Source organism: Aphanomyces astaci (genome assembly GCF_000520075.1).
Source record: "Aphanomyces astaci strain APO3 unplaced genomic scaffold supercont1.87, whole genome shotgun sequence".
NCBI lineage: Eukaryota > Oomycota > Saprolegniomycetes > Saprolegniales > Verrucalvaceae > Aphanomyces > Aphanomyces astaci.
This window is the reverse complement of record NW_009798350.1, coordinates 168475-183976: the sequence shown is the minus strand read 5'-3', so window position 1 is coordinate 183976 and position 15502 is coordinate 168475. Positions and strand designations below refer to the sequence as shown.

General features: G+C 58.2%; 5 protein-coding genes across 5 annotated transcripts; 1 reads left to right on the top strand and 4 right to left on the bottom strand.

The window, feature by feature from the left end:
- Nucleotides 1–1999: 1999 nt before the first annotated feature.
- Nucleotides 2000–2872, bottom strand: H257_16504 (hypothetical protein; the record flags this gene model as incomplete). Its single annotated transcript, XM_009844951.1, has 1 exon — nt 2000–2872. The coding sequence occupies one exon, from the start codon at nt 2870–2872 to the stop codon at nt 2000–2002; it is 873 nt and encodes a 290-aa protein (XP_009843253.1).
- Nucleotides 2873–2900: 28 nt separating this feature from the next.
- On the bottom strand, nt 2901–4234 carry H257_16503 (hypothetical protein; the record flags this gene model as incomplete). The annotated part of the gene is made up of 2 exons (XM_009844950.1): nt 3571–4234; nt 2901–3547 (listed from the first exon to the last, which is right to left on the bottom strand). The coding sequence occupies exons 1-2, from the start codon at nt 4190–4192 to the stop codon at nt 2901–2903; spliced, it is 1269 nt and encodes a 422-aa protein (XP_009843252.1). The 5' UTR covers nt 4193–4234.
- A 2122-nt stretch (nt 4235–6356) lies between these two features.
- On the top strand, nt 6357–8762 carry H257_16502 (hypothetical protein; the record flags this gene model as incomplete). The annotated part of the gene is made up of 4 exons (XM_009844949.1): nt 6357–7214; nt 7310–7494; nt 7772–7870; nt 7934–8762. 4 exons carry the CDS (start codon nt 6357–6359, stop codon nt 8760–8762), a joined length of 1971 nt encoding a protein of 656 aa, XP_009843251.1.
- Nucleotides 8763–12674: 3912 nt separating this feature from the next.
- H257_16501 (hypothetical protein) lies at nt 12675–13621 on the bottom strand (the record flags this gene model as incomplete). Its single annotated transcript, XM_009844948.1, has 2 exons — nt 12675–13367; nt 13442–13621. The coding sequence occupies 2 exons, from the start codon at nt 13619–13621 to the stop codon at nt 12675–12677; spliced, it is 873 nt and encodes a 290-aa protein (XP_009843250.1).
- Nucleotides 13622–13663: 42 nt separating this feature from the next.
- On the bottom strand, nt 13664–15502 carry H257_16500 (hypothetical protein; the record flags this gene model as incomplete). The annotated part of the gene is made up of 1 exon (XM_009844947.1): nt 13664–15502. The coding sequence occupies one exon, from the start codon at nt 15500–15502 to the stop codon at nt 13664–13666; it is 1839 nt and encodes a 612-aa protein (XP_009843249.1).

Genomic DNA, 15502 nt, shown 5'->3' with positions numbered 1-15502 from the left:
CGCGGAAGAAGAAAGGAAATATGTCGACAGAAGAACCCACGACGACAGCGGTGCCGGTGCGCCAATCACGCCGTCTGGCGGGAGGTGCCCCGGAGTTTGGACTCCTGGACAGCGAACGCCTACTACGGAAGAAGCCTCTGGCCACGGGTCTGGTCCCATTGGAAGACGATGACGGCGCCCGAGTATCGACTCCAGGACGGAAGTGGGAAGCTGACGGGTCGCCAGACGTGTAGCCCCCGACCGACCGTCCAGAGACGCGGTCACCGTTGAAGAGACCGGCGCTGGCGTCGGCGGCAGACCTGGCCTTAGTGCCTACGACTCCCCTGGCCAGAACCGGTACCGACGGTCCGACCCTGACCCTGGCTAGAACTGGTACCGACGATCGTGAGTCCGATGCCGAAACCTTAGAGCGCTATTCGATACCTGTTCCAACTCCCGGATACACCTCCCTAGTCCAAGAGGGGTACGGGGGTACGGTATCAGGAACGCCTACTGGGACACCTACCTGGAACGGTCCCGGAGTACCAGGTAATACCATCGTAGCCACGATCACGGTGACCACCGGAGGGATACGGGACATCCAGAAGGCCTATGAAGAATTCACTCGGGGCATTGAAGAGCAACAACGAACGGCGTCCCTACTGTTTTTCCAACAAGCCAACGAGCACCGGGCTCGATTACTGGGTGTTCAGGAGTCCCAGTTGGTAGAGATGGCCGAAGGATTGCTACGGGCCGCGGAAATCCATGAAAGTCGCCGCCAAGATGAGTTCCAGAAGGCACTGACCTACCTCCGGGACTGCTATACTCGGAAACTGGACGTTGCCCGGGCTCAGATAACCAACGAAGCGAACGAGGCTCTGCTCCGGGAAGCGGAAAAGAATACCCTCTCCTGGGAGGACCGGACCCGGGAACTTCAAGGACAACTGGCTCTTAAATGGGAACAACGTGAAGCCCTCCTGGTACGGGACATGGACTCCGACCTCCTGGTGGCCCGTCGCCTGCATGAAGAAGTCCTGTCCCAGGTCCAGAAGAATGCGGAACGGGTTCTCGAAGTGCGCCACCAGGAGGACCACCTGCGTCACGAGGCCTCATGTCCAGTCTCCGGAAGAATTCCGGACCCTCAAGCGGAACCATCAAGAGGAAATCCTACGAGTACGGGAAGCTGCCCGTGACGAGGACACATCGAAGGGGGTTGCTTATGACCTACTTCAGTCCCAGTATGACCGGGACCTGGCTTCGGCCCGGGATGAGGTCCAGTCGAAGGCTTCTGAACTCGAGTCGGTACAGGAGGCATTCCGGGAGTCTGCGAAGGTCGCCTGTGAAAATTGCTAGATCCTGGAAAAGGAAAAACGGGACCTCCGCGAAGCCCTATGGGAACGGGAACGGAGTCTGGAAGAGGAAGTACAGCGACGCCAAAGGATGGAACGAGTCTGGGAAGTAGAGCATCGGCGTCTCCGGGAGAGCGAAGAGATGGTCCAGGAGCTCCAGGAGTCTATCCTGACCGAGCAGAATCGGTACGAACAGTCCCTGCTTTCGGAACAACCTCGAACAGTTGGTCCAGGAGCAGTTCATGACACTTACCCAAGATCGCGCTCAGTCCGGAGAAGATCCTTCGCCCGGAACAAGGGATCAGCTGGAACGCGAGAGGCACGCCAACGAAGAGGTGTTGCGCCAAGTAGAGGAAGCTCGCTCCTGTTTGGAAACGGAGAAATTGCAGTTGAGGGATCAAGAAGCTACCCTGTTCAGGGAACGGTCGGTCCAGGACCTCACAGTGAGCCGTGCGTATGCGGAGTTGGAACGCCAGCGGACCCAGCTACGAGTGGAACAAAGAGCTGTGGATCTCCAACAAAGGCAGGCCTCATAAAATTATGCATATGCATAAACTACATAAACTAAGCTAATTTATGCATACCACCAGCGTTAGTTTATGCAATTGGCGAAAGCTATTCAATTATCATATGATTGCGCATTTATTTCATATAGTACTACTTTACAGTCGTTACTGCAAAACAACGCGCTGCTTGGCTTGAAAGATGCCCTCCAACGACAGGTGCATCAAGTCCGTCCGGTTCGGATCCATCTCCCATTTTAGGATCGAAAAGTCAGATTCGACTGAGGTAGTGTTGGGAAAGGTGGTCGCCAGTCCACCGCAGAACGCGCGCAGATGCAGCCATTGATGAGGTGAGATATCCCAGGCATCATCGAAAGTGGCGCTATTGTCGTGTTCGTCAATAGTGCGGCGCAGGATGGGGTTGTTCTTATATGCGGCGACCAGCTGGCGATGATTTTCCTCGACCTCGTCGATGTCGACATCACACCAGAAAAGTAGGATGCGCTCACGATGCTGGTCTAGCACATTACGGATGAAGTGAGCCGGTCGAAGTCCAACTAGTTGACCAGGTAGAACTTGAGGTGCATCTTTCTCCCGCGGCAGGTTGCTGTCGTCGCGCTCTGCACAAACGCCCTGCAGCTCGATCACCAGAGTCTCCGCATAGGCCACGATCTGATTTAAGACGGTAGCTATGTCGGCAACATCCAAGCGCAGAAAGCAGTCCCGGGCCATTGATCCCTGGTCCTCGATCAGGATGATGAGGTGGTCGGTCCGGATACGCATTGTCTCAAATCGCACGAAGTTGTCGTGCTCCTCAGCGACAGCGTCGTCGGGATCGATCAGTTCAAGGTCGAACATGGTGCTGATCGTGGCAACAAGCGCCATGATGTGGCTCTCCTGCTGCGCCATGAGCAGCGACCGGTTCTGCAGTTGGGCGAACGCAATGTTGATTGCGTCGATGGCTGGTGCGATAGCATAGGTCACGGTCCACCATGCGTCAGTCGGCAGCATATCGGGGCGATCCTCCTCGGTGTGCGTCATCAGCCTGCGACGGTTTTCCTTCAAGAATTTAAGCACGTTTCCGAGATGCACCCAGCGGTTCGTCTTCTTGGGGGCACTTGACGCCCATCTCGATGATCAGATTGAACTGGGCGCGCAGGTAGACGGTGTAGGAGTAGGCAAACTTGATCCATGTCCCGCCGTCGATTCGGTCAGCACACTCCTTGGCGATGATGTCGATCTGGTGCGGAGCGCACCAGACACGCATGACATTGTACTCGGCGGCAGCCACAAGCCTCGTGACTAGGCCGCGGTGGCGCCCGGTCATCGTATTCTCGCCGTCGCTTGACACGCCAATCAACTTCGCCCGCCACTTAGGGAAGAGCGCGTCCAGGAGTTTGACAATCATGTTGAACATGTTCTCGGCGGTGTGGCGGTCGAACATCGGAAGCGCGACCAGGTGCAGGTTCAGTAGACGGCCGTGCCAGTACAAGCGCAGGCGGAGATCGAAGAATGACTGACCGCGATGGGTGCTACCGTCACCGGCCAACGAGAACGCCCACACCTGCTTGTCATTGTTCAGCATGTCGCCAATACGTTGGAGCGCGACTGCGACTTGCACGCGGACATACTGGCCGACGATGAGATCGTTGATGCCTGCCAGCTTGGGTCCAGTACTTTGGCCCGATTTTTGGCGTGCCCGATTGCAAGCGCCGTCTGCTTAAACGACATCCCTGCACCAACGTGATCGATCGCTAGTTGGTACCGCATGGTGTTCTTGATCACCACCGTGTACGAAGCCGCCCCATTCGACGCTCGCTCCCCCTGCTTGAACAGCAACATTGCGTTGTTCTTCTGTTTGGCCAATTTGTTGATTTTCTTGGATGCTGCTGACGCCGCGTCCTCTCCGGCGTCGTCGCAGTCCTCCTCCTGGATAGCCTCCGCGTTGAAGAACAGCCCTCCGATGATCGTATCAACGATGGGCGCCTTGATCGTGTACTCGATTGAGTCGCTGGTCAAGTCCATATGGACGTGAAGCGTGTTAGTGCTGCTAATCTTGTCGTTGAAGTATTCTTTCTTCGCTGAAGTCGACATCTGCTGGTATGCGTCCCACGATTCCTTGTGCTGACCGTTCAGGTGACTTCGGTAGTTTAAGGGCGTGAACGGCTTGGTGAAGTACTTGACGTCGACGCGACTTTTGCGCTTCCGGGTTCCTCCCTCCGTGATCTTCACCTTGTCGCGGCCCTCAAAAGTGCAGAAGTTGCACCGCACCATCGGGTTGCCGTGCTGGTCCCTGGAGACGATCTCGAGGCCGAACTCCAGACAGTGCTTGGACTGGAATGGAGTGGTGCGCGGCGGCATTGGGCTCGTTTGAGTCAGTAAAGACTAATGAGTGTAAAAAAAATGTCTTAGTTTATGCACGCAGTTGACCTTTCTTTATGCAATTGCAGAGCTATTTTTAGAATATGCATAATTTTATGAGACCTGAACAAAGGACGCCTCAGAAAATGAACAATGCCCCGTACGCGACATATGGGATCCCGACTCTGTCCCGGATGGGGTCTCCGTCTAAAGGAAGCGGCGGGATCACGCATATTTCTTTTACTACGGCGCCCTTGCTCCCGGCCACCCGCTCAAACACGTCTACGCCTCGCCGAGCCTTCGACCAAACCTGTTTTATGCAGCAGACTGAGGTGCTGACGGAATCAACTTCGCTCCGGATGCCACCAAAGTTTACAGTCCGGAACACCACGCCGCTACCGTTTGTGCCGACGTCGGCTCCCATGTCACGACCCAACCGCGATGCCGACTCGTACCCGTCCTCGGGGGCTTATGGCCAGCAGCTCGGAGCAGGGTACACGCAGTCATCCCCTCGTGCAACCAGGTCGGGGTATGCCCCTCCGGCCTCCTATGGTCCGGAACCCAAGGGTGGAGGTTTACAGCCCCGGGGCAGCTACGGGGGTGGTTAATCAGGTCGAACGAATCCTCCCGCACCTCCTGGAAGTGGACCGAATGGGGGTGATTATGGTGGACCCTTTGGTGGCCGAGGTGGCCCTCCGGGACCTCCTGGTGGTGGAGGATCTGGAGGGTACTACGGTGGTTCTCCTGGCCCTCCGGGAGGCGGCCCCGGGGGAGACGGCACTGGTCCCGGACAGCCCCACTCACCGTTCGGCTTCCCGTCAGGCTATGTCCGATGCTTGGAAGTACGCGCCCAAGTTCGATAGTGTTGACCGGACCATCCCTTTGGAACATTTTCTGGCGAAGTTTGATACCATCCAGAAGGAGTACGGGCTCAACGATACCCAGGTCGTTCGAATCTTCGATGACCGCCTGACATCCTGTGGGGTACTTTCCGTCCAGGACTGGTGGGCTCGACGGTGCCGTGACAGCGAACCCGTCTCCTGGGTGGAGGCTCGGGAGGCTTTCTGGAAGGAGTTCATTCAGAAGACACTGAGTCGAAAGATGGCCGAGATTACTGACAACTCCCACCGAAAGTCTACGGAAACCGTCCGGGATTATGCGTGGCGGATCGCGGACGCCTCCCGGGAGGCTGGATTGCAGGCCAATAGGGCCGTGGTTATGATGATCAATGGATGTAGCGATGCGGAAGTGGCCGCGTGCCTCCGGGGAGCCTATGTTCGACCTGAGACTATCGAAATCAGCCTGGACTACCTGATTGAGCGAGATGTGGACATCGACAGATGAACGGATGGTTCCCGATCGGTCCCCCGGACGACACCAGTGGCTCCGTCGACGCCGACCAGGTCCACTCGGAACACGTCCCGGACCCAATCCTCTTCGACGCCCCATGGAAATCTCCAGGAGCTCCAGGCCTCCATCTCACGACTTCAATGGGACATGACGAGCTTGACTACATCTAACAACGACCAGTTTTCCTCCATCCAAGATGTCGTCGCCATGATCTCTACGGACAACCCGGCAGGAAACAACCCGGTACTGCCCCGAATCTGCATGGATCCGGACGATGAAACTAGTCGGGTGAGGTCATTTGCGGGAGGTGTACCATGCGGGGCTACTCTCGTGAACAGTGTCCTCGGTTGTCGTGGTTCTGTACTCGGTGCCGCTCCAAAGGCCACGGACTATCGGAGTGCAGCCTGTCCCGGGACAACGGAGGTCGGGGTCTGGGACAAACCCGAACGGGACCCGAAGGACGATCAGGACCCGGAGGACGAGGAGGAAATGCAACCTGTTACACCTGTGGGAAGATGGGCCATTTGAGCTGGGGTTTCCGGTAAACGCGTCCAAGCAGAGCTCTATGCCGACCCACGTCGTGGCTGCTCTGCAATCCTGGTATATGTCCGACAACAAGATATCCATGGAAGGCAACCCCGACCCCGATAAACAATGAGGACTCGGCGGTCTGAACCAAGCCGCCGGATGTGGCGTGGCACTGACCGCGAGATTACAAATGACCTCCGAAGATGATAACAAACAAAGTACACGTAGCCCTGGGATATCCTCGCCCTCTCCGGAGGATGAGGAAGGATCCCAGGACTCAAACAAGATGGAAGATACCTCCCCCGGGGTGGTACGGGACTCGACGACAATCGAACCCTGGAATGCTCCAGGGCTGGGCGACGATACGAAGAATGGCATGGCGAGCCGACCCCCGCAAACGAAGGGAATCCCGGGCTCTGCGTACAAGGACATGCAAGAAGAGGGCAGGATACAGGAGCGCCCTGAAGACAGGCTACAGACAGAAGCCAGGATGCTACCTCCCTCAGATAAGAGGCACGGGCCGAGTGCGCAACCGCGCCCCGTGCCGCTCCCGGAAGACAGCACCGTGAGCGCAGGAGAAGGTGAAACGATTGGAGCCCCGGGAGCGAAAGCGACCTTACAGCAGCAGACGGACGTAGCAAGAGGGGGCGACGAGGCGCCTGGAAGAAACAAGACAATTGGAGAGACCTCCGGGACCACGGGTGTATACACAGGACCCAGCGCCGGGGATGACTCGCGTCGACAAACGGACGGGAGCGAAGACAAGGAAGAGAAGGGCATGTATGCAGAACCCTCAAAAGAAGAGAAGAGCATCAAGACTAATGGAGAGACCTCCGGGACCACGGGTGTATACACAGGACCCAGCGCCGGGGATGACTCGCGTCGACAAACGGTCGGGAGCGAAGACAAGGAAGAGAAGGGCATGTATGCAGAACCCTCAAAAGAAGAAAGTTCGTGTCGACAAACTGAACCGAACACTCGCGACGCTAGTGCGTTGCCTGACGGAGATTTTCTGGCACCTCGGGGTGCCGCCTCCGTCCTATCCCGGACCCAACCTCGGGTCCGGGGCACATTGGCCACCTTCCCGGAAGAGACAGACAACGCTCGGGAGCCAGGAGACCCATCTCGAGACTCGACGAACCCGGTCCTAGGTGTCCGGACCCGGTTATGTCGTGTTCGGGGGGCGGGAATATCAGTGCTGTAACCGTCGGGAACACCCGGACTGGGTATTCGAAACAGGGAGACCTTCGTCCGGACTCGGATATCACCCCGGTATTCACTGCGGCCCAGATTGAGGCGATCTCCCGGGGCGATATGACCGGACTTCCCGACTCTCGACATGTGGATATCGAAGAACGTCTCTACCCGCTCACGCCCGCGGATCTGGAGCTACAATTGAAGGCGCTTCGCTCACAACGAAGGACGTAACCCATGCCAACATCGTCCGTGTGGTGACTACGGAGCTCAAACGACCGCTTACGGAGGCCGATAGTATACTATTCGACTCCCCGGTAGTTATCGACGACCCGGAAAGGTGGTTGGACTGGTTCTCGACAACCCTTAACACGTGCGAAGAGGCCCGCACTGGAAATCGAAACTTCGAGCAGGAACGAGTGGCCATGGTGGCTGACACTCGGTGGTCTCCGATGTTCCGGAACGGTATTGGAGCGGCAGAGCTTGCTGGTATTGGCCCTTACCCAGACCTCCAGGGGACCATCCCGGGAGTCCTGGCGGCTATCGGACTCCTCGCCTCCTCTGCGGATGGCCGGGCTCGCCTAAAGAAACGGGTCTCGATGGAGGGTGCGGTTATGTTCTATCTACCAGACATCGGGGTACAACTGACGCTACCCCTCCGGGACTTAGAAGCTACCCGACTGCACTCACACATCTGGAGGGTACGTCGTCGAACTCTGACCTCTCGGCGACGTTACCTCGAGTCCGCAACCGAAGGACTCGACCTGGGAGTGCCGTGATCGACCCAGACATCCCCCCACTCCTGCACGAATCCGAGGCTCCGGACAGGCGACACGACCCGAGTGTCCAGGAGGACTCTACACGTCTTGAAGTAGCGGGTTTGGAGGTACGGGAGACTATTCGGTGCATGGATTGGCCGTTCCAGGGCCTTGACGAGTCCGGATTCACGGCCCTCCTTCACTCCCGGACCCGCGATCCATATCCGTTGTGTGGCGTCATGACCGGATCTCTGGCACCACTTGTTCTGGCCACCATCGATGGCCATATCACACAAGCTTTAGTAGACACGGGCGCCTTGGTTACGGTCATTAGTCAGGAATTTTGGATGCTCCTGGGCCGCCCTCCTCTCCGTACCCCGTCGTACGGTCTAGTTTCAGCTGCGAACGCCGGCATTTCGACTCTGGGGTTTCGACACTGCAGCGTTACCTTGGCTGGTATTTCTACAACGTTCCCGGTCTGGGTTCTGGAAGACTCAGTCACCCCGTGCATCTTGGGAGTCAATCTCCTCCGGACGTTGCATGCTCTCGTTGACCTCGGACGGGACCAAGTATGTTTCGAAGGCAACCGAGTGACCCTCCCGTTTATCACCCCGGGAGAGCATGACCTCCCCAGACAGGACCGAACTGTAGCGCATCTCCGCCGGAAGGACGAGAACACCCCAGGTGCGCCCCTACAACGGGGGCAGACCCGGGTAGAGGACCGCCCCACCTTACCCTGACGGCATCGAAACCGTTCGCCTACGGAGCCGCTCTCGTCACATGATCTGTTGTTTGCTCTCCGATCCAGTCCCGGAAGGACACATGGTCCTCGTCGAACAACTGCAAGGTGCATTCCCGCTACAGGTCGCTCGATCGCTCAACCGTAGTCGGGCCAACGGTGTCTGGATCCAACTCCGGAACCCGACCGATTCGGTTGTCGAGATCCGACCTGCCGATGTTATGGCCGTGGCTACCCTGGTACCGACCTCAATACAAGACCTTGAGACGGCGGAAGCCACGGACCAGCACACGCCCCGGAGTGCGAGCTTTCAGGAAGGGGGAAGGGGCGACGCGGAAATGACAAATGAAATGTCAGAAGGGCGACACACACCCGGGAGGAGTATGTGCAGCACTCCAGAAGAGCAAGGACGAGGTCCCGATCGACTGGAAGGACTCCAGTCTCAGCCCGCCACAGAAATAACTGCTTCGGAAACTACTCTTGTGTTGTTCGTGACCACGTCGAAGGCTCCGGGACAGACAGACCTGGTGAAGTGCCATATCAATACGGCGGATGCCAGACCCATTAAGTCGGCACCCTTCCGGGTTACCCAAAAGGAAGGAGAGATCATGGAAGCCGAGATTCGTCAGTACCTGGAGCTGGGATTGATCCGGAAGTCCTCCATCCCCTGGGCGAGTCCGGTGTTGATGATTAGAAACCCGACGGCTCTATACGTTTCTGCATCGACTACCGGAAGCTCAACGATGTGACTGTCAAAGACTGCTACCCCATGCCCCGAGTGGACGACCTCCTGAACGTCCTCGGAAAATGCAAGTACTTTACAACGATGGATGTGGCCTCGGGGTACTGGAATGTCAGCATGGCCGAGGATAGTATCCAGAAGACGGCCTTCACGTGCAAATTTGGCCTGTACGAATGGCTGGTGATGCCGTTTGGACTGTGCAACGCGGTCCCGCAATTTGAGCGCTTGATGGAGGGAGTGCTCCAAGACTACCTGTGGCGTATATGTCTGGTCTACCTGGACGACGTAATCATCTTCAGCGAAGAATTCGGGACTCACCTAGTCCGGATTCAACAGGTCCTGACCTGCCTCCAGGACGCCGGATTCAAACTGAAGATGTCCAAGTGCCAGTGGGGACGGGACAGGGTCGCTTTCCTGGGGCATACGATAACTCCGGGAGGAATCCTTCCGAACCCAGAGAAGGTCAAGGCCGTCCTGAGAATCAAACCCCTGCGAAATGTGGCTCAGGTGCGGTCCTTCCTGGGGCTGGCAGGGTACTTCCGAAGATTCATAAAGGGATACGCTACCATCTCCCGACCCCTGGAACACCTCAAGGTGTCCGATACCTTCGAGTGGTCCCCCGAATGTCAACAGGCCCTGGATACCTTAAAAAGAAAGCTGGCCAGCCCTCCGATTTTGGCGTACCCGGACTTTGATCTCCCGTTCACGATCCTGGTGGACGCCTGTCCAATCGCCCTAGGGGCAGTCTTGATACAGGAACAGTGAGGGAGACACCGAGTAATAGCCTACGCGAGCCAAGCGCTAGATGCGACCCAGCGGAAATGGATCTCCAAGAAAGATGGAGTCTCTGAGATCGAATGCTATGGATTGGTATGGGCCACTGGCAAGTTTCGGCCTTACATCGATAGGCGACATTTCACGGTGTATATGGACCATGCAGCATTGGTTTGGCTATACAAGACCGGATCGAAGTCCGGGAACGGGAAGTTGGCCCGGTGGGCAGTACACCTCCAAAGCCTGGACTTCACGGTGATCCACCGGCCCGGGACCCTCATGGGGTGTGCGGATGGCTTGTCCCGACTACCCCTCGAAACGCAGGAGGACATGAAGGGAGGCCCCGGAGCCGTCGCTCTACGATGGGACCCGGAAGCGGAAGAATTCCAAACTCTCCCGTTACCTACGGGTGGGCCACGAGTGTGTGCAATCGCTAAAGGAGTGGTCGGAGCCGTAACACGGAGCCAGTCCCGGGCGACCGCGGCTGAGGATCCGGCCCCCTACCCTCCTGGCAAAGAAACTCCCAAGGAAGGACGACCCAAGGAACGGGAGACCAGACCCGGACCCTCCGGGTCCTCAACCGGTGAACTACAACCTTATCAAGACGATACCTACACGCTCCCGGACGCGTTACTCCGGCGTGAGCAGGCAAGGGACCCATTTGGGACGGCCATGAAAGCGTATCTGGAAGAGAACGCGCTCCCGCTGGACCTTTGGTTGATGCGACTGGTCTCCCGAACCTAAGAACATTACTCTGTGAAGGACGGCGTATTGTACCGGCGTGTTGTGTTAAAATCCCCGCTCCGAAACCCGCACATGAACCTGGTTCCGGTGATCCCCGTGTCTATGACCACAGACGTTCTGTCTCTATGCCATGACTCCCCGTTAGCTGGCCATTTTGGTAGGGAAATAACCTTGGAACGAGTACGCCGAATCGCGTACTGGCACCGGTGGAGGGAGGACGTGGCTGAATACTGTCGGTGCTGCGTACACTGCAGTGCGGCGAAGGGTACTCGGCCCTGGAGACAGGGGCGATTGCAAAGGATGCCTGTATACGATCTCCGGGGCCCCTTCAGTTTCGTTGTCGTTGATGCCCTGGGGCCATTGCCCTCGACTCGGGAGGCAACAAGTTCATCCTGGTCTTTATGGACTACTCACGAGGTGGGCCGAGGCTATTCCAGTCCCGGACTTGAAGACATCCTCCTTTCTCAGCCGGTACGGTGTCCCGGACAAACTGCTCTCAGACCGGGGGTCAAATTTCGTATCCAAGTTAGCTGAAACTATGTACCAGACTTTGGGAATCGACAAGGTCGCCAACGCTCCGGGGCACCCTCAAGGTCAGGGGCTGGTCGAACGGTTCAATTCTACCCTCGCCATGATGCTCAAAATGTACGTCAATGCGGCCCATACGGATTGGGACACCTACCTTCCCCGACTCATGTGGGCGTACCGGACCGCCCATCAGGAGACTCTGGGAGACACTCCGTTCTTCTGCATGTACGGAAGGGACCCGGTCCAGCCTCTGCACTTGGCATTTTCCAACCAGGAGCCGTTATGGAAGTCGGACGAGTTGCCGCAGTGGCGTCGGAAGCAGAGTGCCTGGTTCATGGCGACTCGGAAGTTGATTGAAGGCCAGCTGCTCCGGGGCCAGAACCGGGATGCCGCGTACCGGGATCGACAGAGAAAAGTGGAGTTCAGTCCCACCGACTCTGTATGGGTATACCAACACTTTCATAAGTCCCGGAACCCTGAGGACGTCCGGGTCCAGAAGCTGGCTTACCATTGGCACGGTCCGTACTCCAAACAGGGCGACAACACGTACCGAATCTACCTGCCGTCCCACCCGAATCGGATAGTGCCCATCAACGTCGATCGCCTGAAAGCATTTCACGGATACTGGACCCGACCCTTCAATGACGAGGTCCCGGAACAGTACGCGGGACCGCAAGTGATGACACGGTCCTGGAAGACGACTTACTGCCCCGATCGAGCTTTGTGGAACGAGTCGACTTCCCTGATGGAGACGTGGCGTACGCGAACTCTCATTCCCCGATCCTGCGCATACTGGACAATCGACACGACGAAGCCCGGGAAGTGGAGTACTTGGTGCAACACGCTGACGATACGACCCACTGGACACGGCGATCGCGCCTGGTCGATTACAATTCATTTATCACGGAATACGAGAATGAGTCACGGACACAGCAGGGACTCCCGGTACTGCGCCGAAGCCCCCGACTCGCCGAGTTGGACATGGAGGGCGAAGTCCGGAAATACTAGTCGACCACCCGGGAGTCGCCGGGCCCGGGGGAAATCCCCGGGACAAACGACATTGCACGTTATATGGAATGCATTTACAAAAAAAAAGAAGAAACAATTATATGTCGATTGGGAGACTTAGTCGGCATCGGTACGGGAGCCTTCGGAGGAATCATCCAAGACGACGGGATTCGCGGCCGAAGCGGGCGCAGTCGAAGTGGGAATCCCTAGCGGAGCCTGACGAACGGGAAGCGGCGGATCGGGAGAGCCAGGAGTCAGGCCCTGGGGAGGCCTCAGACCGCGTGCCCACTCAGAACCGACTGGGGGATGCGAATGCGAGCCCACGATGAACGGATACACCCCGCCGACATTTCCTGCGTCCCGAGCCGAGATGGCCTCCTGGATCATCCATCCGAAGGCAGACGAGTTGGCCGCGCGAGTACAGACCGCCGGGTTCAAGAGTTTAGCGCGCAATGTCCGGCCATGCAACCAGGACAGGACGGACATGAACGAGGGAGCGAATGGTTTCGAACGACCCAAGAAAGACACGACTGGCCACCACTCAGGACCTTGAGTCTGGACGTAATCGGCCACCGCCTGACCGCCGTGCAAGGTGATTAGATTTCGCAAGGACACTCTCTCTTGAAGGAATTCCGGCCAGTAGGAGTGCGGGTAGCACAGAAAGCGCAGCAGTTGGACCCCGTACGCCTGGACTACGCGGAACAGGCTCCCGTCAATCCCCAACAAAGGTCCCATGAGAGCCTCGATCTCGCGTTCGGCCGCGCCGGACGACGTCATAAACGAACGGTTCCAAATCGAGTGTGCGTACTTCTGCCAAAACGAAGGGACCGGTCCAATTCTCGCCATTCTGGGAGCTGATGCCACGAAAGCGGAACGAACGACACCTGGGTCGTCGAGTAGCGCACCCAGGGGCTCCTCGCGACCACGGCGGCATACGCCGAATCGACCGGGGGTGGTAAGGAGGCACCGAGGGGTCCCGCGGCATCAGGGTCGGAGCGTCGGGCCTTTTTCGTCAACTGCGTCGACGCTCCGGGAGAGGGACGTTTCGAAGACGGAGTCGACATCTGGGCAGCTGGAAGATTTGTTGGGACGCTGCTCGAGGTGCTTCAGGGGCCAGGAGAGGCCATACCCGAGGCCCTTGTGGTCTGGACCGCCCTTGAGGCTCCCTCCGAAGCCCCCGACGTTGAGCTGAGGCTCGAAGCCGCGTCCGCGGATACTGTACCGGTAGTCCCGGGGGTCATGGACGACCCCGATTTTGTTGGGACCAAAGTCATCGTGCGGGTAGGCCCGGGAGACCCCTGGTATGACGCCGGTCCGGATAGCGAGGTCGGGGTCGGAAGGGTCGGGACAGCCAGGCTATGTGACCTTTGGTCCCGGGCCAGGACCGCGGACCAATTGTCATACGACACCCCGAGGATTCGGCCCCGAGCTCGTGTGGACGGGGGTTGTCGCGTCGGGAAGGCGAATATGGAAAGGTTCTCACAGTTGTCTTCGAAGAGGGCTGGGTCGTCCCGGACCCACGCCTCTAGAAGCCGGTCAAACACCGGCCCGCTCGTCACGCGGAAGTGCGCACTGACCCAGTCCCAGAAAGCGGGGACGACGTCCGGGAATCGCTGCGTGGCGGTCGCCAGAGCCCTGGACGCCTCTCGGTGGCCTGCTACTTCGACCCGGTACCTTTCTTCAACCTCTGCGACTTCCTCCTCGTGCGACCGCTGTTGTCGGTCCAGCTCGCGTACTTGATCAGCCATTGAGGATAACTGGGCTTGAATGGCGTTTTCTACCCGAGTCGCCAAGTCTTTGTACTTTTTCGCCTCATCCTGAGCTTCGCGAAGCCGAGTCCTGAGTCCCTGGACTTTGCCCAACAAAGCCACGACCTCCGGAGGCTGTGCGGCTTGCACTCTAGCGGCCGGAGCTGCCACCGGGGCTACGGGAGCCATACAACGCTCCTGCGTTCCGACCCGAGCAAGAGCAGAGGAGGCTGCCTGATTCTTCCCGGCTAGTGCCTCAGTCTCGGTCTCCTGTGCCTGACGTCGGTTGTCGATCTCGGTATCGGCCCTCTTCGGATTCAAAAAGGCTAGCGAGGCTGCACCTTCCCTCCAGGGCCTGAGGGGGGGCGTAGTCCTGGCGTTCCGTCGTGTCACTACCTCTTCGCCTTCTCCATGGACCACCGCTGTCTGTAACTTCCAGACCCGGCGTTTTTCGGACATGGTAGCGGCCAGTTGGACGCTCAGACGTTGTTGGGTGAATCCCAGATCATCGGAGATTCGTTCTTTTTCGGCGAGTGCTTGCTCCAGATAGGTGCTCAAATTGACAGCTCTACGTTTACAGGTACGGAGTTCTGTCCGGAGTCCACGGACGCACTCTTCCAGCTGGTCGCGCTCGGTGTTGGCCTGGTCCCGTTCCTGTTCAGCCTTCTCCCGGAGCGCCATTTCGGCCTCCCGTTCCTCTCGGGCCTGTTTCAGTGCATCTCCAAGGCTTTCGACCTCCTCATTTATTCGCCGGAGGGCCGCCGGCATAGTGTGTGGTCCGTTCGGTAGGAGTCTGGCCAGGACGACTCGGAGTGCCGCCTCGATCCGCACGGTCCGGTCCAGGCGGTCCAGGAGGGCCTGATTGCTGACGGCCGACACGGACAACGCTTCAAACAGCCCCCGGAAGGTGTATTCGAGGTTGGACGCCGGACTATGCCCTGCGGATGACGTTCCGATCGATGCTCCCCGAGCTCCGGACTGGTCAACAAGGTCCGGGTTGGGGTCCGGGTCCACATGGGTCGGTGGGGTTGGCGACGGGAGCTCGAGCAACAACTGTATTTGGGCGGCGACTTGATCGATGTGCGCTGCAAAGGTCGGTGTTACTATGTGGCTCATCCGAGCGGCCGGTGCGGCCAAACCTGCACCGGATGAGCGTGCCGTGTGGGGAGGCGTATGCCCGGCGGAAGCTTTCTCCAT